Raw genomic sequence first — 25,981 nt, 5'->3', positions numbered from 1 at the left:
TTTCCACTCGCTCTTCCGACCTCCGCCCGCCAGGTATGCGCATGCGCCCAAAGCAAGTTCTGCGGCCCGCCAGGGGGGGCATGGAGTGCGCCGGGGCGTTAATGCGCATGCGTCGTGTATAGCGGTACCCGCGTGCGTCCCTGCGGTCACGGAGCGCACGTAATCCGGGAAGGTGGATCCCTGCGGCCCGCTGACTGCCCAGGGTGCCAGCCCAGCCCCGCAGTGCTTCCTGCCGAGGCGTGATCGCTCTTCCCAAGGACAGCTCTTTGCCCCGGCGAGATCACAGTCCCTTCCCTAAGCAGATCGACTATTGATTGACTCTTCACCTTTTTAGTTGTACTTCGGACACGTTGCAAACCCCTCTTAACCTCATTTGTAAAAGTGGTACCTGTCTTCCTGAAAGTGCTCTATAAACATAAACATGGGTTGTTGCTATTTCTCTTCAATAGAACTGTTTGTTTTTTCGACACAGAGTTTCTCTGTGTAGCCCTAGCTGTCCTGGAACAAACTCTGTAGACCAGGTCAGGTTAGCCTAGAACTCAGAGATCCGCCTACCTCAACCTCCCAAGTGTTGGGCACGCCATCGCACTCAGGTCAGAACACTTTTTTAGAAAAGATTGGGTTTATTTTCCTTTTTTTTTAAAAAAAAAAAAAGATTATTTATTATGTATACAGCATTCCTTCCATGTACATCTGCACACCAGAAGGGGGCACCAGATCTCATTACAGATGGCTGTGAGCCACCATGTGGTTGCTGGGAATTGAACTCAGGACCTTTGGAAGAGCAGGCAGAGCTCTTAACCACTGAGCCATCTCGTCAGCCCTTTTTTTTTAATATTTATTTTTGTTTAATGTGTATTGGTATTTTGCCTGCGGGTATGTTTGTATGAGGGTGCCAGACTCCCTAGAATGGTAATTACATACAGTTGTGAACCACCCACCACGTGGATGTGGGGAATTGAACTCAGGTCCTCTGCAAGAGCAGTCAGTACTCTTAACTGCTGACCCATCTCTCCAGCCCCAAGATAGGGTATCTTTGTGTAGTCCTGGCTGTCCTGGAATGCTGTAGACCAGGGAAGCCTCGAATTTACAGAGATCTACCTGAAGCTCCCTCCCAAGAGCTAAGATTGAAGGTATGTGCCACTCTTCCAAGGACAGTTTTGGCTACAAGAGACTCTACCTTGTCTCTTTCCAAAAAAAAAACAAACAAACAAACAAAAAAAAACCTGTAGATGGGAAACGAGAACCCAAACACAAACTGTTTAGGGGTCTCCCCTGCACTCTTAAGTAGCACCAGCCCCTCTCCTCTGCCACTGGAGAAGATGGAATTCAGTTTTGGAGCAAATCTTCACACAGGAGTTCATAGAACCCAGTGCTTCCCAGCAAGAACTGCTCTCTAAGGGCTGTGTGGGCACAGCCTCAACAGGGAGCTTAACTGCAAGTCTCTGAGGAAGTAAGTTCTCCCTCTCGTCCTCGTTGCAGTCTGTTGGGAGCCAGACCAGTCCAAGATTCTCTCAGAGGGCCTGATGAAAGAACAAAGCAGCGTTAGTTCTATGGCCTTGTCTGAGAGCGGTCTTGGCAAGGCCCAGTCTGGGCCTGCAGTCTTGGCCTCCACAGTCTTGGTTCCTGGGAACCCTGTTTTCTGACCCTGAAGTACTGTGGTCCCAGGTGTTGGTGTTTTGTCTGCATGTATGTCTGTATCAGGATGTCAGACCAGTTGCAGACAGTTGTGAGCTGCCATTGGGTTCTGAGATCCCTGAGACCTCTGAAAGAACAGGCAGTGCTCTTAACCATTGACTCATCTCTCCAGCCCCCAGGTCTCCATTCTTAATGTTGCTTTTCACAATTGACCTTTTGTTCTCTTGCTTTGTCCCTAATCTATGCCCCCTTACTGACTCCTACAAAATTCTCCTCCTGCCTCATAAAATTCAAGATTTCTGTGCTCTTACCTAATTAGGGTCTTCCATTCTGCAGAAGGTTCCCTTGGAGCCTGAGTTCAAATCATGTCTCTAGTTTGGCTTGCCCTGGGTCTTGCAGTGTGCCACTCCTCTTCTTCAGTTTCCCCACCTGGAAACTGGGACAATAATTCACACACACACCTGCCTAGAGCACTGTGGGGAGAAATACATGAGAGAGCAATGTGACAGACTCAGTGTCTCTCCAGCAGTAAACATTAGCAACATTGTAACATTGTAATTGGTTAGCAACATTGTACTCGGGAATATTATTGACAGTGTAGTGTGGCCAAGAAGACAAAAGAAAAATAATGAGGACACCTGGGAGCACCCTGCAAGCCGGCCACCCAGCAGGATGCCTAGTAAGGCATGCCTGTCTAGCAGGGTGAAAACTAAGCAAACAACTAGAACTGTTCTCTCTCTCTCTCTCTCTCTCTCTCTCTCTCTCTCTCTCTCTCTCTGTGGTGTTTTCTTTTGCTGTTTCTTATGTATTCATTGGTTTGGAGACATGGTCTTGCTGTATAACACGTGCTGGATTCAAACTCCCAATCCCCCTGCCTCAGCCTCCTGAGTGCGGATATAGGAGTACACAAGGACTCATCCAGTACAGGCAGCTAGAATTCTTTGGGGAGTAGGCCAAAGGCCTCTGAGCTACCAACCTTGGGAAAGCTCTCAGAAACCTGCCTATTGGGCCTCTGGAGGGAGCCGCCTTCTCCTGTGATTCTGGTACCTTTAAGCTTTGATTCTCCTGTGATTCTGGTACCTTTAAGCTTTGATTAGAGCATTGCATCACCTGTATCTGGGATTGTCAGAGAGTCTTTTTGCTTTTTGTTTGTTGTTATCATTTTGGGTTTTATGTTTGTTTTGTTTGTAAATAGGGTCTCTCTATAGCACTGGCTATCCTAAAACTTGCTATGTAGACTATCCTGGCCTTGAACTCAGAGATCTATCTGCTTCTGCTTTCTGACTGCTAGGACTAAAAGTGTGCCCTACCAAACCCACATGTAGTGGTTTGAATAAAAATGGCCCTGTAGGTTCATATATTTCAATACTTAGTCATTAGGATGCAAGACTACTGTAGATGGAAACTTCTGTCTGCCCTAGCCCCACAGCTGTTCAGTTCCAAATAAACACACACAGGCTTATATTAATTATGAACTGTTTGGCCTATTGCTCAGTTTTATTACTAACTAGCTCTTACAACTTAAATTAACCCATAATTCTTATCTATGTTTAGCCATGTGTCTTGGTACCTTTTCTCATAAGGCATTCTCATCTTGTTTCCTCTGTGTCTGGCTTGTGACTGTGTCTCTGTCTTTCCTCTTCCCTGAATTCTCTTAGTCTGGTTGCTCCACCTATACTTTCTGCCTGGCTACTGGCCAATCTGCATTTTATTAAACCAATATGAGTGACAAATCTATACAGTGTACAAGAGCATTTCCCACAGCAGACTACACTATTTGAGAAGGATTAGAAGTAGGAGATTGTGACCTTGTTGGAGTAGGTATGGCCTTGTTGGAGGAAGTGTGTCACTGGGGATGGTCTTTGAGGTTTTAAAAGCCCATGCCAGCCAGGCAGTGGTGATGCATGCCTTTAATCCCAGCACTAAAGAGACAGAGGCAGGTGAATCTATGAGTTCAAGGCCAGTCTGGTCTACAGAGCAAGTTCCAGAACAGCCAGGGCTACACAGAGAAACTCTGTCTTGTGAAGAAACAGAAAAAAAAAGCTTTATTTAATAAAAGCTTCCATGGTCATAGTGTCTCTTCACAGTAATAGAACAATGACTAAGACACTACTTAAAAAAATAAAAAAAGCAGGAGATGATCAAGATGCCAGATTCATCAGTAATAAGTCAGAGGTGTCCTGTGGAGAGACATCTGTGTTTAGGTCTTGCTGTTTCAGGTGTCAGTCAGGTGCCCAGAGAGATCTGGAGAAGAGGGTGGAGAAAGAGGGCTAGGGGCCTTTCTTGTCGTGGTGACCAGGCTTTTAAAGGTTGTGCAGCCAGAATGCAGAGTCCCTAGGCAGAGATGGTAACGCATTAGCGTGCATTACAGCATCTCAGATCTGAGAAACTTAAACCTATCAAGTCAGAGACGCTGCTGCCGCTGCAGCTTCTCCTCCTTCAACTTCTTTTTGTTCTGGTTGTTTTGTTTGTTTCTTTGTTTGGTTTTTCAAGACAGGGTTTCTCTGTGTAGCCCTGGCTGGCCTGGAACTCACAGAGATCCACCTGCCTCTGCCTCCCAAGTGCTGGGAATAAGACGTGCGCCACCACCAACAGGCCTTTACTTTTATTTTTTCACGTGCATGAATGTTTTGCCTGTGTGTATATGTACACACCATAAGCATGTCTGGTACTCTCTGAGTCCAGAAAAGGGCATTAGATACCTTGGAACTGGAGTTAGAGAGGTTATAAGGTACCATGTGGGTTCTGGGAACTGAACCTGGGTCTTCGAAAAGGGCATTAGATACCTTGGAACTGGAGTTAGAGAGGTTATAAGGTACCATGTGGGTTCTGGGAACTGAACCTGGGTCTTCGGCAAGAGCAGCAAGTGCTCTTAATCACTGGTTCCCAAATTTATTTATTTATATGTATACAGTGTTCTGTCTGCATGTATGCCTGCAGGCCAGAAGAGGGCACCAGACTTCATTACAGATGGTTGTGAGCCTCCACGTGGTTGCTGGGAATTGAACTCAGGACCTCTTGGAAGAACAGCCTGTGCTCTTAATCTCTGAGCCATCTCTCCAGCCCCAGGAAGATTTCTTAAAGTCTAGAGAAAAGCAAGAATAAATCCATGTGTTTTCTCTTTGGTGCTTTAAAAAAAAATCTTATCTATAATGAACACAAGACACAAAACCATGTCACGGCTGACTCTTCTGCCCTCTAAAGCCTGAGCCAGAAGCGGAGAAATATTGTGTTTGAAGCACAAAGCAGATAGATGGCCACTGGTCACAACTTGGGTATGATATGACCTTAATCCTTCTGCCCCTTCCTCCAAACATCCATGGGGTCATTTGCACAGATCTGGAGGAGCACTGCCCCCCTTCCACCCTGGAGGCAGCATCAGGTGGGGCCACACTGGTTCCTGTTCTTGTGTGTCTAGAAAGTGTCCTCCCAAGTGTACTCTGCCTCCCTCAATGTGCTAATCCACAGATGGGCTTAAAATTTTAATAGAAAAGAAAAAAATAAATAAAGAAGAAAAGAAAAGGAAAAGAACCAAAAAGAGAGGGGGGAAAGTAAAAATAAAATAAAATAAAAATTGAATCTACTGTATACTGTAGGAGAGAAGAAGAGCTCTGGAAGATGGAATTTAACTGGAACAAGCGAGTCACTGTGCTGTGCCCTGTCCCAAGGCCCTTTCTTCACGCTTTCTCTGCTTCCTCACTGTAAGGTAAGCTCTTGTTGCCATGGTTTGCTGTGTCAGCTGTGGATTGATGACCTAACCAGACCACTTTCCACCCCGCCCTTAGCCAAGTCAGTCTCAGGCAAACCTGACTAATACGGTTCCCCAGAAGGGGAACGACGGTGAAGGATCACGCTCGTGCCCTTTGCCCTCATCCCAAAGTCTGGACTCCAGTCAGACTTGAAACTCTGAACTCTACGGACCAAAGCTCCTCTTTAGAGCCGTGTTTGATTCCTTCAGCTCAGGGCCACTTCCTGGGACCCTAAGAGCTTTCAAACAATAAGTCTATGGGCTGGAAAACTCAGACATAGATAGGAGCCTCGGCCCCATTAGCAGCTGTGGTCCTGCAGTACAGAGAAGCGTCTCAGCCTCCGTTTATTTTCCCACCAAGTACTGCCTTATCAAGTACTGAACATTCGGTGAGGGCCTGATTTAGAAGTGGGGCGAAGCAAGTTATCAGACTCGTGCAAGAAGGAGTGGCTGCCTTTCAGCCCCCAGGATTCCTGTAAAGACGCCACATGTCTTTGCCTGCAGAGCCATCTCTCACGTTCATCACCAAATGTTCAGCTTTGCGCTGGCTGGGGCGAAAACGTCTGCCGCAGAGTGGGAGGAAGGGAATGAGCCGGGCTGGTGCTCAACGTCTCTGAGCTCCTAAGAGAAGGAGCCGCGCTTCCTTGTGAGATGAAGCTCACGTTCCGGCCCACGAAACATGGCAAGAGGACCAAAGCCGAGCTGGTACTACAAGAAGTGTGAGAAGAAAAGCTTCCGGAGGACTCTCCTGAACTCAGGCCCCAGCTTTAGCCAGACACGGCAGTGCATGCCTTTAATCCCAGCATTCAAGGAGGCAGAGGCAGGGAGTGCTGTGATGTGTGAGTTCCAGGCCAGGCCAATCTACATAGTGAGTTCCAGACCACCCAAAACTGCATAGAATGACCTTGTCTCAAAAATACCAAATCAAGTTACATTGTCTGTCCAATGTAGACAAATCTGGTTGCTTATGGCTGGGAGGGTTGTAGGTATAAATAAGCACAGGTGTTTTGAGTGGTAAAAATGTCTTCAAATGGAACTGAGGTCATGTGGCGATATCTTGTGGAGATACCAAAACTCTGACAGTCAAATATGATGGCAGAGGCCTCTAATTCCAGTACTTGCGAACCAGAGGCAAGAAAATATGTTAATCCCACAGATTTGAGGACAAATACCCCCCCCCCCAAGCAAACCATGGTCAGATTAATGAAAACAAGTCATTTTTGATTTGTGTGTGTGTATGTGTATATGTGTATGTGCATGGGTTATTTATCTCTAAGATGGGGCTCAAGAGATCATCATTGCACATGGGGAAGATAAGGGTTTTTATAGCTCAGGAATGGGGAGTTTCTAAATGGGGGGTCGGGCAGGCAAACAGTCAGGGTTACAGAAGCACGGCATAAGTATAACAAGTGGGTCAGGGGCCTGGATTTCTCACTTGGAGAAGTGAGTTTGCAAGCTTGGACCCATCAAAGAGCTCCTGGGTGGCAGCCCTCCAGAATCCTCTCCCAACCCCTTCCTGAAGCTTGCTGGGGAATTGGAGAGTTTGGCTGCTTGTTCCTGCTGTGAAAAAACAGCCCCCTTTCCTCACCTTTCCTCAGAGACCGGTATGAAGAACCCCTGCTGCCACCTCGTGGCCTGATTTTTCTTCAATGAACCTCCACCCTAACACTTCCACACTGCTGTCTGTCCATGGCAAATAACTCTTCTTTGCATGTTTGTGTTTCATTTTGCTTGTTTGTTTTATTTTTGAGGCAGTATCTCTCTAGTCCTAGCTTCCTCGAGCTCTCTATGTAGACCAGGCTAGCCTCGAACTCACAGAGATCCACCTGTCCCTGCCTCCCAAGAGCTGGGATTAAAGGTGTTCATCACCAAACCTGGCATTAATAGCTCATCTACTAAATGCCTTAGCCCCAAACAATTTATCTTAGTGTCTTCCTTGAAACCCATATCGAGACCTTTCAACTGGGAGATCTGACCAGGAATGTTTATCTCTGACTTCACACCCCACACCTACAAGATGAGAAACGAGGAGCTGGCCTCCTAGGTCCCATTTCTGATTGGATAGGTCGCTCCCCTGATCTCTCTGTTGGGAAACTCCCTAGGTCCAAGATGTAAGATGGACATTCAGGATGGACCTCCTAGTTATAGCCTGGGCTCAACTTAGACAGCCCAGAAAAGCCCCAGCAAAAGATCCTATGTGAAAATAAGGCAACTCCTGGAAGGGGGAGTGTTAGGAAATAGAAGTCAATTGAACAGGGGGAGAAAGGACTCTTGGCACTGGAGAGATGGGTCAGTGGTAAAGAGCTTGTACTGCTCTTGAAAAGGTTGGTACCCATCACACATGTTGGGCAACTCAGAACTACCTGCAATAGTTCCATGGTATCTGCACGCGAGTGCACTTAGCCACGGGTAAATGCAAGCGTATGCTAAATTGAAACTGAAACAAGTCTTTAGAAAAGTGCTTATCAGGCCTGCTGTGGTGGCCTATGCCTTTCATCCCAGCCCTCAGGAGGCAGGAGAAGATGGATCTCTTGGCCTTTGAGGCCTGCTAGCCCCGCCTATCTTTGCTCCTGCCTTGCTATTGGCTGTTTAGCTCATTATTAGGACCATCAGGCAATTTAGACAGGCAAAGAATCACAGCTTCACAGGGTACGAATGTAGAATATCCAGAGTCACACCCCTTACACTAATAGTCCTCAACCGCGTACACCTTTCCATCCCAGCACTAGGGGGACAGAGGCAGGAGGATCTCTGAATCCGAGGAGTGAGTTCCAGGACAATCAGGGCTACACTGAGAAACCCCGTCTCTAAATATAACAACCAAAAGAAAAAGAAGGAGAAAAAAAAAAAAAACAAAAGGTTTTATCACTGGGAAAGACTGTTATGTTGCCATGACAAAAAATTACCTTTACAAGTTTTAAACTACATAATCAAAGACAACTCATCTCTGAGTAGTTGGACGAGGGCATTTTGTGTCTGTGGCTTCTCTATTAGCAACGGCTAACTAACAGCAGTTGACTAACAGTTGACTAACCAGAGGCATAACTCTTCCCCAGGTGGCCATGGACCAGCCTCACACTTCCTCATCTGCTGAACCTCTCAGTTCCTTGCTGCACTCCAAGCCACTGAGCTTGAGAGCCATGGCTCTGCCTTCCACAAGCAACTTTTACTTCAATACGGCCCCTGGCCTTCTGCAGGGACCCTGTGCAAAGTAACGCTAACCTCACATGCACTGACTCACTGTGGTCACAGTACAGCAAACAGATTTCCAGACACGGGAACTTTGAAATTCAGTCACCTGTCCCAAGTCACACAGCAGGATGCGGCTTCAAATCCAGGCTTCCTAGTACTCAGTAACAACTGTGCCCTGCCTAGGTTGTCCTGAGGAGCTGCTTAGGGCAATAAATGCTTTCTCCATCCCCAGAGCTAGAGCCCTAAATTAAACTTCCAGCCCACAGGATTCCTCTTTGTTTGGGACAAGAGGCTAACCTTCAATTTCCCTTTCCTACTGTTTGGTGTCCTAACAGATTACAAAACCACTGACCTACGGAGGACCTTCCTGCTCCTTCCTGCTTTAGCTCTCTGGGTGTGGTGCTCTGTTCTCTCCCTCGGAGTCTCACAGGTGGTTTTTATAGAGGCACCTACAACACGAGCTTCTAATTAGGAGTTGTCTCTCCCACCTTGGCCCAGTAGTTAGGTCTTGTGCCCTTGGGGAGTCACTGAACCCTTTGAGACCATGTTTTTCGTTTGCGAAGTGAGGGGGGTGGCTGTGCTCTCCTTCGCTTAAATTATAAATAGTATTCTGGAACTCAAGGCTAGTTCATTGACAGCACCATGCCTGTCCACCACGTCCCCAGTGCTGTGCCCAGCACCTTCCTGCCTGTTCCCATTTAGGTTTTTGTGAAATCTATGAGTTGGCATATCTTATTTTATCATCCCCTTTTTACAGATCCGAAAACCTGAGGCTCTGAGAGTGTATTTATTCATTCTATAATTTCTGTTCCTCTAGAAAACCCTGACAAATATATTTGACAAATGCTCATAAACCTTTATATATAAATATATATGACAGGACGCTGGAGAGATGGCTCAGTAGTTAAAAGCACTGACTGTTCTTCCAGAAGTCTTGAGTTCAATTCCCAGCAACCACATGGTGGCTCACTACCATCTGTAATGGATCTGGTGCCCTCTTCTGGGGTGAAGGTACAAATGCAGGCAGAACTCTGTAAATAATAAATAAATCTTTAATAAATCAATCAACATATATATATATATGATACTGTCTCAAAAAACCAAAATAAAAACAAAAGAAAAAAAAAAAGAGAAAGAAAGAAAAAAAAAAAAAACAGAAGAGAAAAAAAAAAAAAAAAAAAAAACCAAAATAAAATAAAATAAAATAAAATAAAATTTGTCACAGCCTAAGTTTTGCTGTACACCCTCCAACCAACTTGATTTAATTCCTCAAGGCCACATCAGGTGACCTTGACCCAATAAGTAAGCTGGGGTGCTTACACAGGCTGTCTGCAGAAGGTGTGGCCAAGATTAAAGATGGATCTTCCCACCTCAAAGATCCAGATTAGAACTGGATCTTCCCACTACAAATGATTTAATTAGGAAAAAAAAATCCCTCACAGGTGTGAAAAGATTCAAAGGCCTGCAACTCTGAGCATCTCAGGAATTCAGAGAGGATGCATTTTGAGTAGGCACAGGTTGCTCAGTGAATCATCAAACACAGAGCAGGGGCCAAGGGTTCTGAGCCCAAGACAGACACAGTCGTTTGATACCAGGACTTGGAGACAAGCCAGAAGGCGAGGAAAGGACTGTGCTGGAGAAAGGAAGTCTCACATCCAGGGGAGTGGTCAGAGGTGGATAACCCCACCACAGACCCAGCAAAGCCATCAGAGATGAGAAAGCAGATTTGTTGCAGGTGAAAGAGAGCAGATCAGAAAGTGATATCTAAGGGATATTTGGGCCAGATCTGACTGCAAAGGCAGATGAGTTTAGAATCGGGCTCTGAATGCAAAAGTTGGAGGTTCCTCTGAATGAGGCAGATAAGTGAGACCCAATGGTCTGTAATTCTTTGAGAAAGCACAGGCTGCCTCAGCGATTTGTCAAATACAGAGAAGGGGCCAAGGGCTCCAAGCCCAAGAGAGCTGTGGTTGCCTGGTACTAGGGCTTAATGAGGCCAAAAGGCAAGAAAGATGCTAGAGAGACAAGTCCTCACTCATGGGAAATGGCCAGAGTTGAAGAAGCGGGGACTCAGCAATCATGGCAGTGTTAGATGGAGGAGCCCAGTGATCCATTAGTTGGAGAAGCCAGGTTGTCATGTGGGTTCCAGGGTCCTGGTGTGCCTCAACCTGCCAATGGGCAGGAGGAAGCACCGGGAGAGCCTTCCCAGTGAAGAACCACAGTTGTAATTTATTTTATTTATTTATTTATTTATTTATTTATTTATTTATTTATTTATTTTTTGGTTTTCGAGACAGGGTTTCTCTGTAGCTTTTGGTTCCTGTCCTGGAACTAGCTCTTCTAGACCAGGCTGGCCTCGAACTCACAGAGATCCGCCTGCCTCTGCCTCCCAAGTGCTGGGATTAAAGGCGTGTGCCACCACCGCCCGGCTAGTTTGGAGTCTTTTTTTTTTTAAGATTTATTTATTTATTTTATTTATTTATTTATTATGTATACAGTGTTCTGTCTGTTTGTATGCTTGCTGGCCAGAAGAGGGCACCAGATCTCATTACAGATGGCTGTGAGCTACCATGTGGTGGCTGGGAATTGAACTGAAGACCTTTGGAAGAGCAGTCAATGCTCTTAACCTCTGAGCCATCTCTCCAGCCCCTCGAGTCTTTTTTTAAAAAGATTTATTTATTTATTATATATAAAGTGTTCTCTGCCTGCATGCCAGAAGAGAGCACAATATCTTATTATAGGTGGTTGGGAGTCACCCTGGCTGGGAATTGAACTCAGGACCTCTAGAAGAACAGCCAGTGCTCTTAACCTCTGAGCCATCTCTTCAGCCCCTGCTCTGAAGTCTTAATGTGGTAGATTATGTTTGTTTTTTAAATGAATTTCAACAGAATCCCACAATATGAATTCTCTCATGTCTGGAGTCTTTCATTTAACTTAGATTATCCTTGCGCATAGCAGATCCCTGCATGTGCTGTGCAGAAACTGCTGTATATAAATGCTTAAATATTCCATCACATACCATTATTTCACAGTTGATCTAATCCATTCTGTTGACTGGCATTTGTTCATTTCTAGTATTCGACTCTCTCTTTTTAGTATGTAAGTAAACATCTCTCTTGGGTGTGTATATAGAAATGAATTGTTGGGTGGTTTAGGCATATAGTTTAGTAGATATTACTAGGCAAGTTAGATGTTATGGTTCGTCCCTGTAATCCCATCATGTAGGAAACAGAGACAGAAGGATTGCTGTGAGTTTGAGGCCAGCATGCATTGCATGAGACCTGGTCTCAAAACACAGACAGGGAGCAGGCACTGGTCCCTAGATGGCTTAGCAGTTAAGAGTTCATATCGCTCTCACCAAAGATCTGAGTTAACTGCCTGCAGCTCCAGCTCTAGGGGATCTGATGCTTCTGGCCCCAGCATGCACCTGCACTCGTGTGCACACACCAGCACACAGTTGTACAGACACATAATTTAAGAAACGAATATATTTTTCCAAGATGTGTACCTCTGGCTGTCCCGGAACTGGTTCTGTAGAGCAGGCTGGCCTTAAACTCAGAGATCTGCCTGCCTGTGCTTCCTGAGCACTGGGATTAAAGACCTGAGCCACCACCAATGAGAAAGAAATACGTCTTTAAAAAGTAATGCTACCAGTCTTCCAAAGTGTCCATACCAACATTCCATTCGCAATAGCAGCACACATAGACAGTGCTGCCCCCTGACCAACATATGCACAACTACCTTCTTCAGCTTTGTCTTGCGGGTGGGCACGTGCAATTTCCTTGTGGTCTCAACTTGCAAAGCAAATCTAGAGCACCACCAGTTGTGCCTTCTCTCTGCAGGCCAAGATATTTTTGTTTTTATACCCCCACAGGTTTTTGGCTCTTGTAAGCGCTGCGGCTTGATAGAAAGCTATCCTGGCAGTTGGGAGCCAAGGAATAGCGCAACGTCACTGTAAGCAGCAGTTCACAAGCCCGCTTTATGGAAAGGTTTCCCCAGTGCAAGTGGAGCAGCTTTGCTCTGGCAAGGGAGGTTTCCCCAGTGAAGTTGTTCCAGCTCTGTCCCCTGAGCTCTAAAGAAGTGTTACAGCTCTGCTTAGGTGGGGAAGGGGAATGCCACAGCTCTGCTCAGACCCCCTGAAGTCTAACAACTCTACCCCGCTGGGGGAAAGCGTCCCCAGTGAAAGTGTTACCGTCCTGTTCCACTCTGGCTCTAACCAAAGGTGTTACAGCTGGGCCACTCCTTCAAAAGTGTCACATTGTGCAACAAGCCAAGAGATTTAATGGGAAGAAAAAAATATCCATGAGAGTGGCTGCCCCTAGGGTGAGAAGCATCAGCATGCCCAGGTTTTTTTTTTTTTTGTTTTTTTTGTTTTTTTTGTTTTTTTAGTTTTTTGAGACAAGGTTTCTCTGGAATTCACTCTGTGGACCAAGCTGGCCTCGAACTCGCAGAGTTCCACCTGCCTCTGCCTCCTGAGTGCTGGGCACCACCACTGCCCATCACTTTTTGTTTTTTTCTGTACCCAGGGTTTAGTGGGATTCTGCAAGCTTACTGTGGGTCAAACTCAGGGATTAACGGGATTTCAAACCCTTGATCCTGGGGTCAAGTCAGGTCAGGGTGTGCTTTCCTTGGACCTTTTTACCCTACAACTCTTAATATTTGATTGATTGATTGATTGGTTCTTTTTACCCTACAACTCTCAATGTTAATTATTTATTTAGTTAGTTGATTTTTCAAGATAAGGTTTCTCTATATTATAGTCCTGGTTGTCCTAGAACTCTCTTTGTAGTCCATGCTTGCCTCAAACTCAGAGAGATCTGCCTGCCTCTGCCTTCCAAGGTCTGGGATTGAAGGCGTGCACCACCATCACTGGGCAAAAACCTTTTTCCCTATTGGCTTAACTTTATTGGGCGTTTTTTGAGACAAGTTCTCACTATATAGATCAGGCCGGCCTTCAACTGACAGTGATCAGCCTGCCTCCGCTGCCTAGGGGCTGTGATTATAGAAGTATTTATTATGTTACTTTGTTTTTAGACAGAGTTTTGTTAACCTCACAGTGTTTAGTTTAGACTAATCTGGTTTCAAACTTGTCACAGTTCTCCAGTTTGATGGGAAAATAGGCGTGCCGGCAGCAAGCTCAGCTTTAAGAGCGGATATTTTTTTTTAGAGTAATATTTTACAGTGCGTTTGCTTTTATTTTTTTTAATTCCAAAGAAATTCCTGTTTTATAAGGCTTTCCCCATGGTCAAGAGCCCCGGCGGTGCAGTAGAAGCCCACAGCGCGTAGAATATCAGAACTTCTTTTCTGGGATAAAAATCTCAGCGCAAAGAGGAATCCCCAAACCGGATGTTGATTCTTTTTGCCGTAGTAACTGCCTGGAGTCTGGAAGTGACGTCAGAGGAAGAGGCGGTGAAGCCGGCTGAGAACACACGTGGGTTCTGCTATCTCCGGCGTGGCTAGAAGGGGATCCTCGGAGCGAGTCCGGGCCACAGTTTGGTGACCATGGGTCGCACGGGGAAGTTGCCCTCCGGGGTTTCTGGCAAGCTGAAGCGCTGGAAGAAAGGCCACAGCAGCGACAGCAACCCCGCCACCTGCCGCCACCGGCAGGCCGCTCGCAGCCGCTTCTTCAGCCGCCCGTCAGGTAGCCCGGCCGCGGGTTGGTTCCGCGGGCGGCGTCTTGGGGGGTCATGGTTAGAATGTCAACCCTGGAGCTCACTTCTAAGGCCGGCCCCTCGAGTTTGACAGATGCGGAAACTGTCCCTAGAAGGGAAATGACTTGTCTAGGGTACCGCGGCGTCAGGGTTGGGATACATGACCATCACTATTCTTGGTGGCTCTTTAGAGTTGTGTGTGTGGAAGGGGTGTTAGGACCCGAACCCAGGGCCTTGTGCACGCTAAACAAACAATCACTGAGCCACAGCTTCAGCCTTCGGGTGGCCCCGCACAGTATACGACTCTGCCTCTGGATGTTGTGCCTTTAATCTTTAATACAAGGAAACAGAAACAGATCTGGGGGTTCTTTTCTCTTGCCTTTAAAAGTTGCAAGCGTACATAACAAGGGCTGTTGTGCGTGTAGGCTGGGCTCAGAATCCATGCGTTGGGGTTGGGGGTCTGAACCCTTCTGGTTTGTTTCTTGGGGATTTCAGCCGAAAGGAAGGTTGAGGGAAAGTGGGGTTGTTACCCTGTAACTCCGGTTCTCAGGGAAGAGCGACCTGACGGTGGATGCCGTGAAGTTGCATAATGAGCTGCAGTCGGGGACCCTGAGCCTGGGCAAAAGCCCAGCCCCTGAGACGGCCATGGACCAAGACCTGGAGGTGCCTTTCAGTGAGAAGTCCTCGGGCACATTCCTGAGTGGCCTCTCCGACTGTACGAACGTCACCTTCAGCAAAGTGCAGCGCTTCTGGGAGTCCAACTCCGCTGCTCACAAAGAGGTAGGAGATTGGCCCTGGAGGCTGGAGGACAGTAGGAGGGGCATATTCAGGACTGACTTTGTTCCAGCGCTGGTGACAGCATCTGGTGTTTCTGGATGATGTGTCATCTCTCCTAGCATTTGTGCCCTTTACACAGTACCCTCCTTGGGCAGAGTCCACTTTAAAAATATGTGTGTGGTAAATGTACATACATAATTTTAAATTTTTATTTTTCGAGACAAGGTTTCCCTGTGTAGACTAGACTGGCCTCAGATTCATAGAGATCAACCTACCTTTGATTCTCAAGTGCTGAGGCTAAAGGTGTATGTGGCTATGTTTGGCAAATTATATATGTATATAAACGTTGTTGTTGTTGTTTGTATTGTTTTTCAAGACAGGGTTTCTCTGTGTAGCTTTGGAGTCTGTCCTAAAGCTTGCTTTGTAGAGCAGGTCAGCCTTGAACTCACAGAGATCCGCTTGCCTCTGCCTCCCGAGTGCTGGGATTAAAATCATGTGCCATCACCTCCCAGCCAGATTATATATTTTATTGCAGACTTGTGGTGTGTGTGTGTGTGTGTGTGTGTGGAGTTCAGAAGACAGCTTTTGGGAGTCCTATGTCTCCTTCCATCATGTGGGGCTCAGGGATCAAACTCAGGTTGTCAGGCTTGGAGACAAGTGCCTTTTCTGACTGAGCCGTCCAGAACGCCCAGGTCCACTTTGTTTGTTTGTTTTTGTTGGCTTTTTTTTTTTTTTGGGTTTTTTTGAGACAGGGTTTCTCTGTAGCTTTGGAGCCTGTCCTGGAACTCCCTTTGTAGACCAGACTGGCCTCGAACTCACAGAGATCCGCCTGCCTCTGCCTCTCGAGTGCTGGGATTAACGGCGTACGCCACCACCGCCCGGCTTTTGTTGGCTTTTTCGAGACAGAGTTTTTCTGGGTAGTCCTGGCTGTTCTGTAACTCACTTTAAAGACCAGGCTGGTCTCGAACTCACAGAGATTCACCTGCCTCTGCTTCCTGAGGGCTAGGACTAAAGGAATATGCCACCATGCCAGGCCAGAGGCCACCTTTTAAAGACCATCTCTGCTGAGTAAAATCCTTGAGGGTAAGGAATATTCCGGTACTTGTCTCCTCAGCTATCCTGCACCCAGGGATTTTTACATATATTTCCAGGGACTCCAGTGTTCAACAAATTCCTGGTGAATAACCATGGCTAGAATATGTTGTGTTTAACAAGAAATATCTTACTTATTTTACATTTCAAACTCAATAATATGCCTATATTTTTTGGTGTTAAATGAGGAATATCAAAATGTTAAATTATACAAAGTAATATAAATAGAATAAAATGTTATAATTAGTCTCCTGACTTGATTCCTTCTAGTGGCTGCTGTTAGTGGGTCATTGTATATGTCTAGACTAGCACTGCCCAGTGGTGATGTAAAGTGAATCACACATATAATCTTGCATTTTCTAGAAGCTACATTTAAAAGGTAAAAAGAAATAGGTGAAATTAATGTTTATGACCAGTATATATAAAACGTTAGCATTTCAACATAGTCAATTTTTTGTTGCTTTTTTACATTCTATTTATTGTGTGTGTGTGTGTGTGTGTGAGAGAGAGAGAGAGAGAGAATGTGTGTGTATATGTGTGTGTGTGTGTGTGAGAGAGTGAGTGAGAGAGAGAGAGAGAGAGAGAGAGAGAGAGAGAGAAAATGTGTGTGTATGTGTGTGTGTGCGTGTGTGTGCACGTTAGTGCCCATGGAGGTCAAATCCCCTGGAGCTGGAGGTAGAGGCGGTTATGAGCTTCCCAATGTGGGTGTTAGGAACGAAACTCTGGTGCTGTGCAAAAGCAGTAAGAATTCTTAACACTGAGCCATCTAGATGTCCAGCCCCAGTCAGGGGCTGTTGTTTTGTTTGGACTACTCTGTACTTCTGACTGGCCTGTGCTTTGCTATGTAGACCAGGTTAGCCTCTGTTTCTCAGGTGCTGGGGTTAACGGTGTATTGCACCGAGCCTGACAACCTGAGTTGTCTTTTAGTCTAGCCCAGGCTGACTTCAAACTCACTGTAATGCTCTCGCCTCAGCCTGTGAGAACTGGGTATAGGTGTGCACCACCATGCCTGGTTTTGTTAAACTTTTTATGTATTTTTTTTTCTGGTGTTTATTTTATATCCATTGCTCTCCAAGTTTATATTTCTAAGTTATTGTATCTAATTATTCTTTCCCCACCATTGTTGTTTTTATTTTTTTCAATAGTCATAATATTTAAATCTGTCATTTTTCTGGGCATAGTGATACATGCCTGTAATCTCAGCATTTTGAAGACTGAGGCAGGAGAATTGGTAGTTTTGCAGCCAGCCAGGGCTACATAGCTAGACCCTCCCTATCTCAGAAAAAAAAAAGAGAGAGAGAGAGAGAAAAGAAAAAGACAAAAACAAACAAACAAAAATCCAAGAAAACACAAGGTCGGGGAGTATCCCAGCACGTGGGAAGGTGGGAAGCAGAGGCAGGCGGATCTCTCTGAGTTTGAGGACAGCCTGGTCTACAGACCAAGATCCAGGACAGCCAGGGCCATAGACAAACTTTCTCATTGAAATAATAGTATATTATTAATCCCTTGTTACTGACTATAATCTGTTCTGGCTTGTGGCTGCAGTGTATAAATCTGCAGGCTCCCTGTCCTGGGCAGCACAATAGAGCCAACCCTATGGGTGAGCCAGTCCCAAAATTGTAAGCACAGGAGAGTTGTCCCCGTACCTTGTCTGTCATGTGCGTTGTGGGTGGGGGAGAAATGCTCTCCTTGCTAGCTTGCAGGCCAACTTGTTGGGTATTTTTTTAGTGCACTAACTAAAAAATTGATGTAGGAGGGCCCAGCTCACTGAGGATCATACCACCTCTGTCTGGATGGTTCTTGGGTATTTAAGAAAAAGGGCTGAGCAAAAAAAAAAAAAAAAAAAAGTGGGGCCCTGCCCCTTACCTAGGCAGCACAGCAGAGCTAGCCCTGTTGTTGAAGGTGTGGGGGGACCCAGCCCCCATGTTGTGAGCAAGGGAGAGCTCTCCCCAACACTCATCTGACATGTGGTGGCATGGGTGGAGTAGAGATGCCCTCCATACCCCTAACCCCACCCATCAACCCCTGAGACAGGTGGGAGAACTGGCCTGGGGTCATAAGAGTGGGAGGGCTGTCCCTGCCCCCCCCCCACCAGCTGCAGAACTCTGGAGAGTGCCTCTGCATCTCCCCTGGGCAACACGTGGGGAGGAGCCAAACTTGTGGGCATGGAAGCAGGAGAACTGGCCCCACCCCTCACTCATGGCTGCCAGAGTGAATTTGCCAGGGCAGTGCTGGAGAGTTCATCCTGGTGGTGAGGACAGGGCAGAACTGGTGGGCAGACCAATCCTGCAGCTGTCCAGGTCCAGAACCAGAGTTATGGCTTGGCCCACAGCATCCACTCATTAGTGATCTTGGCCCACCCCAACATCCACCCCATCTTTGATCTGCTGGAGCACATGAAGGGGTCTGACTTTCCTGACCCAAGGCTGCAGGATCTCCACAACACAGGGCAATACAGGATACCCAGAAAGAGTCCCAGTGAGGGCTCAGCATCGATACTGTAATAGAAGCTAGAGGCCTCAAACCAGACCAATGACTGCAATGAACACTTGCAAATAAAGATATATAAATAAAGGGGTTTACTACATGATTTATGGTGTCACACTACAGCTTCCGTGATGATATTTTTAATTTTTTTCCTTTTTCTTTCCTCTTAAATTTTCTTTTATTAGGGAGGTGTTTTAGGGGCAGAGGGCAGATACAAAAGCACAGGGAAATGAATGGGATCAAGATGCATGATGTGAAAGACACACAGAATAACTAGAAAGTAAAAAAAAAAAAAGGCTGCAGGTGGCGCACACCTTTAATCCCAGCACTCGGGAGGCAAAGGCAGGTGGATCTGTGAGTTTGAGGCCAGCCTGGTCTACAGTGTGAGTTCCAGGACTGGATCCGAAGTTACTGAGAAACCCCGTCTTGAAAAACCAAACAAATAACAATAATAATATCCCTGGACTGGGCAGTTGTAATCCAGGAGGCAGAAGTAGATCTGTGTATTCAAGGTCCAGAATAGCCCGGGCTTCACAGAGAAACTCTGTTTTGAAAATCCAAGGAAACAAAAAAAAGGAAAGAATTGTAAAGAAATGGTGTCCTTGAGGTGGCACTGGAGCAGTCGTGTTCCCGGGCCTCCTGTTGGCTAGGTCCTGTGCTGTGTGCTCAGCTCTGCATGCTGATCCTGTCTCATTGGTGAAGGAGAAAGGGAAAGGGGCTGTCCGGGCCAGGGCTGGGTTTAAGATACACTGCGGATTTGTCCTCCCCTGCAGATCTGCGCTGTCCTGGCTGCTGTCACCGAGGTCATTCGATCCCAGGGAGGCAAGGAGACGGAGACTGAGTACTTTGCTGCTCTGGTGAGTAAGTGTGAGGTGGGGGTGGGTGTTGAGAGCAGCACGTGGGTCTAGGCCAACAAGAGAAAACAGCTGCTGTGGGAGTTGGTGGGATTTACTGTTTCAGGCCTGAGACAAAAGTCCACTGCTTTATGAAGATACAGTAGAGCTGAGAGGTCTTTCGGAAAATTACTTCCAGGGTGTGATCTAAGGGCCCCTATGACCATTTTAGGGGCAAACAGGACAAGATTATTTCCAGAATGATACTAAAATACCATTTACTATTTTTTTTTCAAGACAGGGTTTCTCTGTGGCTTTGGAGCCTGTCCTGGAACTAGCTCTTGTAGACCAGGCTGGCCTCAAACTCACAGAGATCCGCCTGCCTCTTCCTCCCAAGTGCTGGGATTAAAGGCGTGTGCCACCACCGCCTGGCCCATTTACTATTTTTATTCTCATGAGGGTACCATAGAGTTTTACAGAAGTTACAGGATAGTTTGGGGACAATTTGGGGCAGTTATGTTTGCAATGGGTTTTCACTGTGTAACTCAGGCTGGTGGAACTCATGTCAGTCTCCTCCGACCCTAGCCTCCTGAGTGCTGTGGTCACACGTACAGCATCGGCTCCACTGTGGTGGTTTTCTTTTGCAGAACTAGGAACTGTACTCAGGGCTTTGCACATAGTAGGAAGGTGATTTAGGTAACCCAGCTGCATAAGATGGTGCAGTCTTCCTTCCTTTTTTTTGTTTTGTTTTGTTTTGAGATAGGGTTTCTTTGTGTAGCCCTGGCTGTTGTGGAACTAGCTCTGTAGATCAGGCTAGCCTACAGGGTAACTTTGGGGGGAGGGGAGACTCAGACTTCAGAGATCTGCCTACCCTGCTTCCTGATTGTGTGCATTACCACCTCCCAAAATGAAATATTCTTACCCCCATTTTATAAGAAAAAGCTAAGTCACAAAAGGTTACTCTAGAGCACTTGGGAGGCAGAGGATCTCTGGGAGTTCAAGGCCAGCCAGGGCTATGTAGGGATACACTGTCTCAAAGAATAAATAAAGTAAAAAACAAGGTTATTAGGCCAAACTTAGACAGTGGCAGAGCTCAAACTCAAACCTTATATACCATGAATAGGATCTTAGTCATAACTCTTAGCAGCACATGGGTCCATCCTGCCACCCATGCTTTCCTGTGTGTACAGTGTGTTATTTTATCTATTCATGCCCTCTCACTCTGGCCCTCAGATGACAACAATGGAAGCCGTGGAGTCCCCAGAGTCACTGGCTGCTGTTGCTTACTTACTGAACCTTGTCTTAAAACGGTGAGTCCAGCTTGGGCTTGGCAAGATACTTGGTTTTTCAGTGTGTGTGTGTGTGTGAGTGAGAGAGAGACAGAGACAGAGACAGAGAGACAGAGAGAGAGAGAGAATGTCTTCCCAGCCCCACGTATTTGTTTTTTAAGATCAGAGTGAGTGTTTGGGCTAGAGAGACAGCTCAGCAGTTAAGAGCACTTGCTGCCCAGTCATGAATACCAGGGTTCAGATCCCAGTACCCTGTCCAGACAGCTCACAAATGCCTGTAACTCAAACTCTGAAGGTTTCAGTGCCCCCTTCTGCCTCCACAGGCACCAGCACACGTGTGTACATTCACACACACACAGGGACACAAGTATACACAATAAATACAATTAAGTGTATTTTAAATATTAAAATATTTTGGCAGTGAGAATATACCTATGCTATGGAATCAGATCCTTGTGAGTGCTTCAGAATGTGTGTTTCAGTTTCATCCTCACTGCTGTGATAAGATATCCTGACAAAAGTCACTCGGAGGAGAAAATGTTTATTTTAGCTCACAGTTCCAGGCCACGGTCCATCAGAGCGAGTAGTAAAGGCCACAGAGTTATACTTGATTACACAGTAAATTTGAAGCCGGACTGAGCTACATGAGACCTTGTCTCAAAAAGTAAACAAAGGGGCTACAATATCTCAGCAGTTACGAGTGTGTACTGCAGAGGGTCAGAGTTAATTCCCAGTGCATGTGGGCAGCTCATGACTGCCTATAGCTCCTATGACTCAGTGACTTAGCTCCACAGGCACTTGCGCCTCTGTGTATGTCCCCACACATAGATACACATATGCACACATAGTTAAAAGTAAAATAAAACATAACCAAACAAATAAAAATCCCGGGGGAAAAAAATCAAAAGAAGATACCTGACTGTCCACGGGCCTTCTGCATCAGGCCTGGAAGTGACTTGGGCATCACATCCTGGAAAGAACATCGGTCCCTGGGAAGGGCAGTGGCACTGAGTCATTGCCACCAGGCTTCCCAGGGAAGAGGATCTTATATGGGTTGTGTGATCCCTTCTTAGACAGTAGAGGCTGGCTGGTGGGAAAGGCAGAGGCCCAGAGCTCAGGCATGGAAAGCACCCTACTCTGAGTGGCAGAAAGGTGAGCCCCTATGCTGATGGGGTCTCACTGAATAGCCGGGCCAGCAGCGCTCTGCCCTTGACACCAGGGCCTGTCTCAGTTACTTTTATTTGGCCTCTCTGGATTGACTTTCTGTTCTCCCTGCAGTGTGCCCAGTCCGGTGCTCGTTAAGAAGTTCTCCGAGACCTCCAAAGCCTTCATGGACATCATGGCGGCCCAGGCGAGCAGCGGCTCCAGTTCTGCGCTCAGATGGGTCAGTCTGCTGATTCCTGAGTCCCGTGAATGCAGTCAAAGCGTGGGCCCCTCCTTCCTTGGGGGTGGTTTGCCCCATGGGTCCTCAAACAGAGCTTGTGGAGCTTTCCCAGGATTGGTGAGTCCCTGAACTCTTTCCCTGAGGCTGGTAAAACTGAGAGACTTTCTGACATTTTTCTTTAAGGTCCTCTCCTGCCTGGCCATCCTCCTTCGGAAACAAGACTTGGAGGCCTGGGGCTACCCTGTAACCCTTCAGGTGTATCATGGGCTGCTGAGCTTCACCGTGCATGCCAAGCCCAAGGTGAGACTGATAGGCGGCCCCAGGAATCAGCCTGTCAGAGCCAGGTTGGGAAGGTGACTTTAGAGTCCTGGTTTGTTTTTGGTTTGTTGTATGTGCACGTGAGTGGTGTATGCACATGTTTGTAGATTCACACATTCACACATGCAGAATGTCCTCCCCTTACCGTTCTCAGCCTTAACCCTTTATTCCCTGAGTCTGGAACAAGGCTGGAGACCAGTAAGCCCCAGTGGTCCTCTTGTCTGCATCCCATGTAGTGCCAGGGTTTATAAGTGCATGCTGTAACCTATGCCTGACTTTTATTTTTCTTTTTTAAATTTATTTCGTGGGGGGGGGGAGAGGGGAAAGAGAGAGGGAGACCTGTGTGCAGATGTTTACAGAAGCCACAAGATGAACTCAGGTCCTCCTGTTTGTACAAACACTCTTACCTGCTAAGCCATCTCCCAAACCCTAAGTCCTGAGGTGCTGAATTTTGTTGTTGTTATTTGAGACAAGGTCTCAATAACCTGGATATCCGGGGACTTGCTATATAGCCCAGGCTGGCTTTGAACTCAGAGGTCCTCCTGCCTGGGATTAAAGGCTCATATCACTATTTCCAGCCCAAGGCCTGAGATTCTGCTCCCCATTTCTGAGGCCTTGTCCCCTGAAATCCAGAGAATGAGGGGCACCTCTTCTCCAGCAGGAGTCTCTCTGCAGCCTCCACAGTCCTCCTTTCCCTTGGCAGGGAGATGGCAGCCTTGACAGAGGACCTAGAGTCACACAGATCTAACTTGGAGTCATCCTCCGCCTTTTTTTTGTTGTTGGAGGGTTGAACCTACCCTATGTATCCTAGACAAGCGTTCTACCACTGACCTACATCCCCAGCCCATTTTTGCTTTTTTGTTCTGAGAGAGGCTCTTACTAAGCTCCCTAAACTCATCTGTAGTTTAGGCCTTGAGCTTTCTTTCTTTCTTTCTTTCTTTCTTTCTTTCTTTCTTTTTTTTTTTTTTTTTTTGGTTTTTCAAGACAGGGTTTCTCTGTGGCTTTGGAGCCTGTCCTGGAACTAGCTCTGTAGACCAGGCTGAGGCCTTGAGCTTTCACTCTCTTCCCTCAGCTCCCCAGCAGCTGGACTTACAGAGTCTGCACCACCAGTCCCAGCTCTGAGCTGGATCCTTTCTTACTTCCTCCCTTCCTCGTTCCCTCCCTCTCTCGCTCCTTCTCTTTTTCTCTCTCTCGAATCTTGTTTTTATTTTTGTTTTTCAAGACATGATTTCTGTGTCCCCTGGCTGTCCGAGAACTATGTAGACCAGGCTGGGCTCAGAATCAACGAAGATCTGCCTATCTTTACCTCCTGAGTGCTGGGATTAAAGGCCTGAGCCTTCACTGCCCAGCTGAGCTGGATTCTTAATTCATCTTGCAGTGTCGCCTTGGGCAAATTACTTACTGTCTATAAGCCTGGGCCTCATGAAGAGATACTTCCAGTCTTATTGCAGGGTTGTGTGGAGTCTCAGGCCGGGTACAGTCTGCTCTATCACAGGCCTTCAGCAAGTGGATCCATGCTGCTTCCTCAGAAGTTTAGGGCTAGGAATATACAATGATTTTCACCCCTTTTGTTTTGTTTTTTTTTTTCCCGTTTATTTATTTATTAAAGATTTCTGTCTCTTCCCTGCCACCGCCTCCCATTTCCCTCCCCCACCCCTATCAAGTCCCCCTCCCTCGTCAGCCCAAAGAGCAATCAGGGTTCCCTGCTCTGTGGGAAGTCCAAGGACCACCCACCTCCATCCAGGTCTAGTAAGGTGAGCATCCAAACTGCCTAGGCTCCCACAAAGCCAGTACGTGCAGTAGGATCAAAAGCCCATTGCCATTGTTCTTGAGTTCTCAGTAGTCCTCATTGTCCTCTATGTTTAGTGAGTCCGGTTTTATCCCAGGCTTTTTCAGACCCAGGCCAGCTGGCCTTGGTGAGTTCCCGATAGAACATCCCCATTGTCTCAGTGTGTGGGTGCACCCCTCGCGGTTCTGAGTTCCTTGCTCGTGCTCTCTCTCCTTCTGCTCCTGATTTGGACCTTGAGATGTCTGTCCGGTGCTCCAATGTGGGTCTCTGTCTCTGTCTCCTTTCATCGCCTGATGAAGGTTAATATTCAGGAGGAGATTTTCACCCCTTTTGAAGTACTTGTAACCTGGAAGTCTCCTGCCTTCTTCCTTGTGTATTCATGTCATCAATACTTATTTTTGTGTGTGATTATTTTTGTTATTGGTTTTGTTTTTTTGAGAAAGAGTCGCATTACATAGCCCTGGCTACCTCAAAACTCAGTGATCTGCCTGCCTTTGCTTCTTAGTGCTGAGATTAAAGATGTACACCATCACACCCAGAGGTGTATGAGTGTTTTGCCTGTGTATATATATGTGTATTGCATGTATGTCTGGTGCCTGTGAAGGCTAGACAAGAATACCAGATACCCAAGAACTGGAGTTAGGTTTGTAAATCTCTATGTGGGTCCTAGATACTAGATATTTGTCCTCTGCAAGAACAGCCAGTGCTTTTAACCTCTGAACCATCTCCAGTCCTTGCAAGGTATCTTTTACCTTCTGCTCTATATTTGTTTATTCTTTGCCTCAGGCAAGTGCTGTCTACTCTCACCATGATGCTAATACCCAAGCAGTGCCTGGTTTAGTGGTACTGGCATTGCTGGGAAATTAAATGACTACATCCCTGCCTGAAGATGAGAACCCTGCTGCACAGAGATAGAGTGTCTGGGCTGCCTCGGCCATTTGACCCGTCAGCAGGCTTAGGACTGTACGGTGCTATGATCTTGACAGCAGTGGGTATCATATATAGAGGTGTCCCATCAGGCTGCTAGGGGAGTTGCACCAAGCACTCAAAATGCTGATCTGACCTTCATTCGCTTTCCCTTCAGATCCGTAAGGCTGCTCAGCATGGAGTGTGCTCAGTTCTCAAGGGCAGTGACTTCATGTTTGGTGAAAAGGCCCCTGCCCACCATCCTGCTGCTGTTTCCACTGCTAAGTTCTGCATCCAGGAGATTGAGAAGTCTGGAGGTGAGGAGGGCAGGCCCAGGGCGGGTGGAGGGGAAGTGTGGGCAGAACAGGAGAATTAGGACTAAAACTCCCTTCGTCTGCCAGGTGCCCGGGAGGCTACCACCACACTGCACATGCTAACACTGCTGAAGGACATGCTGCCCTGCTTCCCAGAACCCCTGGTGAAGAGCTGCAGTGAGACTCTGCTTCGGGTCATGACCTTGAACCATGTGGTAAGCTCAGGACCCTGGAAAAATAGGGCCAATGTAGGGAATTCATTGAGTAAGCAAAAACAAACAAACAAAACAACAAAACCAGTCCCTGGGTTCAGTTGTGTATGTCTGTAATCCCTGCTGGTAATCCCTGAGGCTCTCACTGCCTTGACCCTGCTTCTGCCATTAGCTAAGGACAGCACATCATCCATGGTGTCAGAATGGGCAGGATCACCTTAAGTGTGTTTGGAAACTGACTTGAGATTCATGTGTGTGTCTGTGTGTATGTGGGTATGTGTGTGTGGTCAGAGAACAACTTTGGGGAGTTGATTCAGTGATTGAGCTCAGGTTATCAGGCTTGGGTGGCACTTA

The 25,981-nt window shown here is 46.8% G+C and overlaps 1 protein-coding gene across 1 annotated transcript in view; it reads left to right on the top strand.

The window, feature by feature from the left end:
- Positions 1-13,968: 13,968 nt before the first annotated feature.
- Rrp12 (ribosomal RNA processing 12 homolog) overlaps positions 13,969-25,981 on the top strand; it is a 39,687-nt gene continuing 27,674 nt past the window's right edge. The window contains exons 1-8 of the mRNA XM_075974096.1: positions 13,969-14,216; positions 14,777-15,006; positions 19,356-19,439; positions 20,649-20,725; positions 21,983-22,088; positions 22,272-22,388; positions 25,280-25,418; positions 25,503-25,630. Coding sequence (XP_075830211.1) covers positions 14,078-14,216; positions 14,777-15,006; positions 19,356-19,439; positions 20,649-20,725; positions 21,983-22,088; positions 22,272-22,388; positions 25,280-25,418; positions 25,503-25,630 — 1,020 coding nt within the window. The 5' untranslated portion in view covers positions 13,969-14,077. The remainder of the gene's footprint in view (positions 14,217-14,776; positions 15,007-19,355; positions 19,440-20,648; positions 20,726-21,982; positions 22,089-22,271; positions 22,389-25,279; positions 25,419-25,502; positions 25,631-25,981) is intronic.

This window comes from Microtus pennsylvanicus, chromosome 5, assembly GCF_037038515.1.
Source record: "Microtus pennsylvanicus isolate mMicPen1 chromosome 5, mMicPen1.hap1, whole genome shotgun sequence".
Classification (NCBI taxonomy): domain Eukaryota; kingdom Metazoa; phylum Chordata; class Mammalia; order Rodentia; family Cricetidae; genus Microtus; species Microtus pennsylvanicus.
The sequence above is the reverse complement of the archived record's forward strand: the minus strand, read 5'-3'. Positions and strand labels throughout refer to the sequence as shown.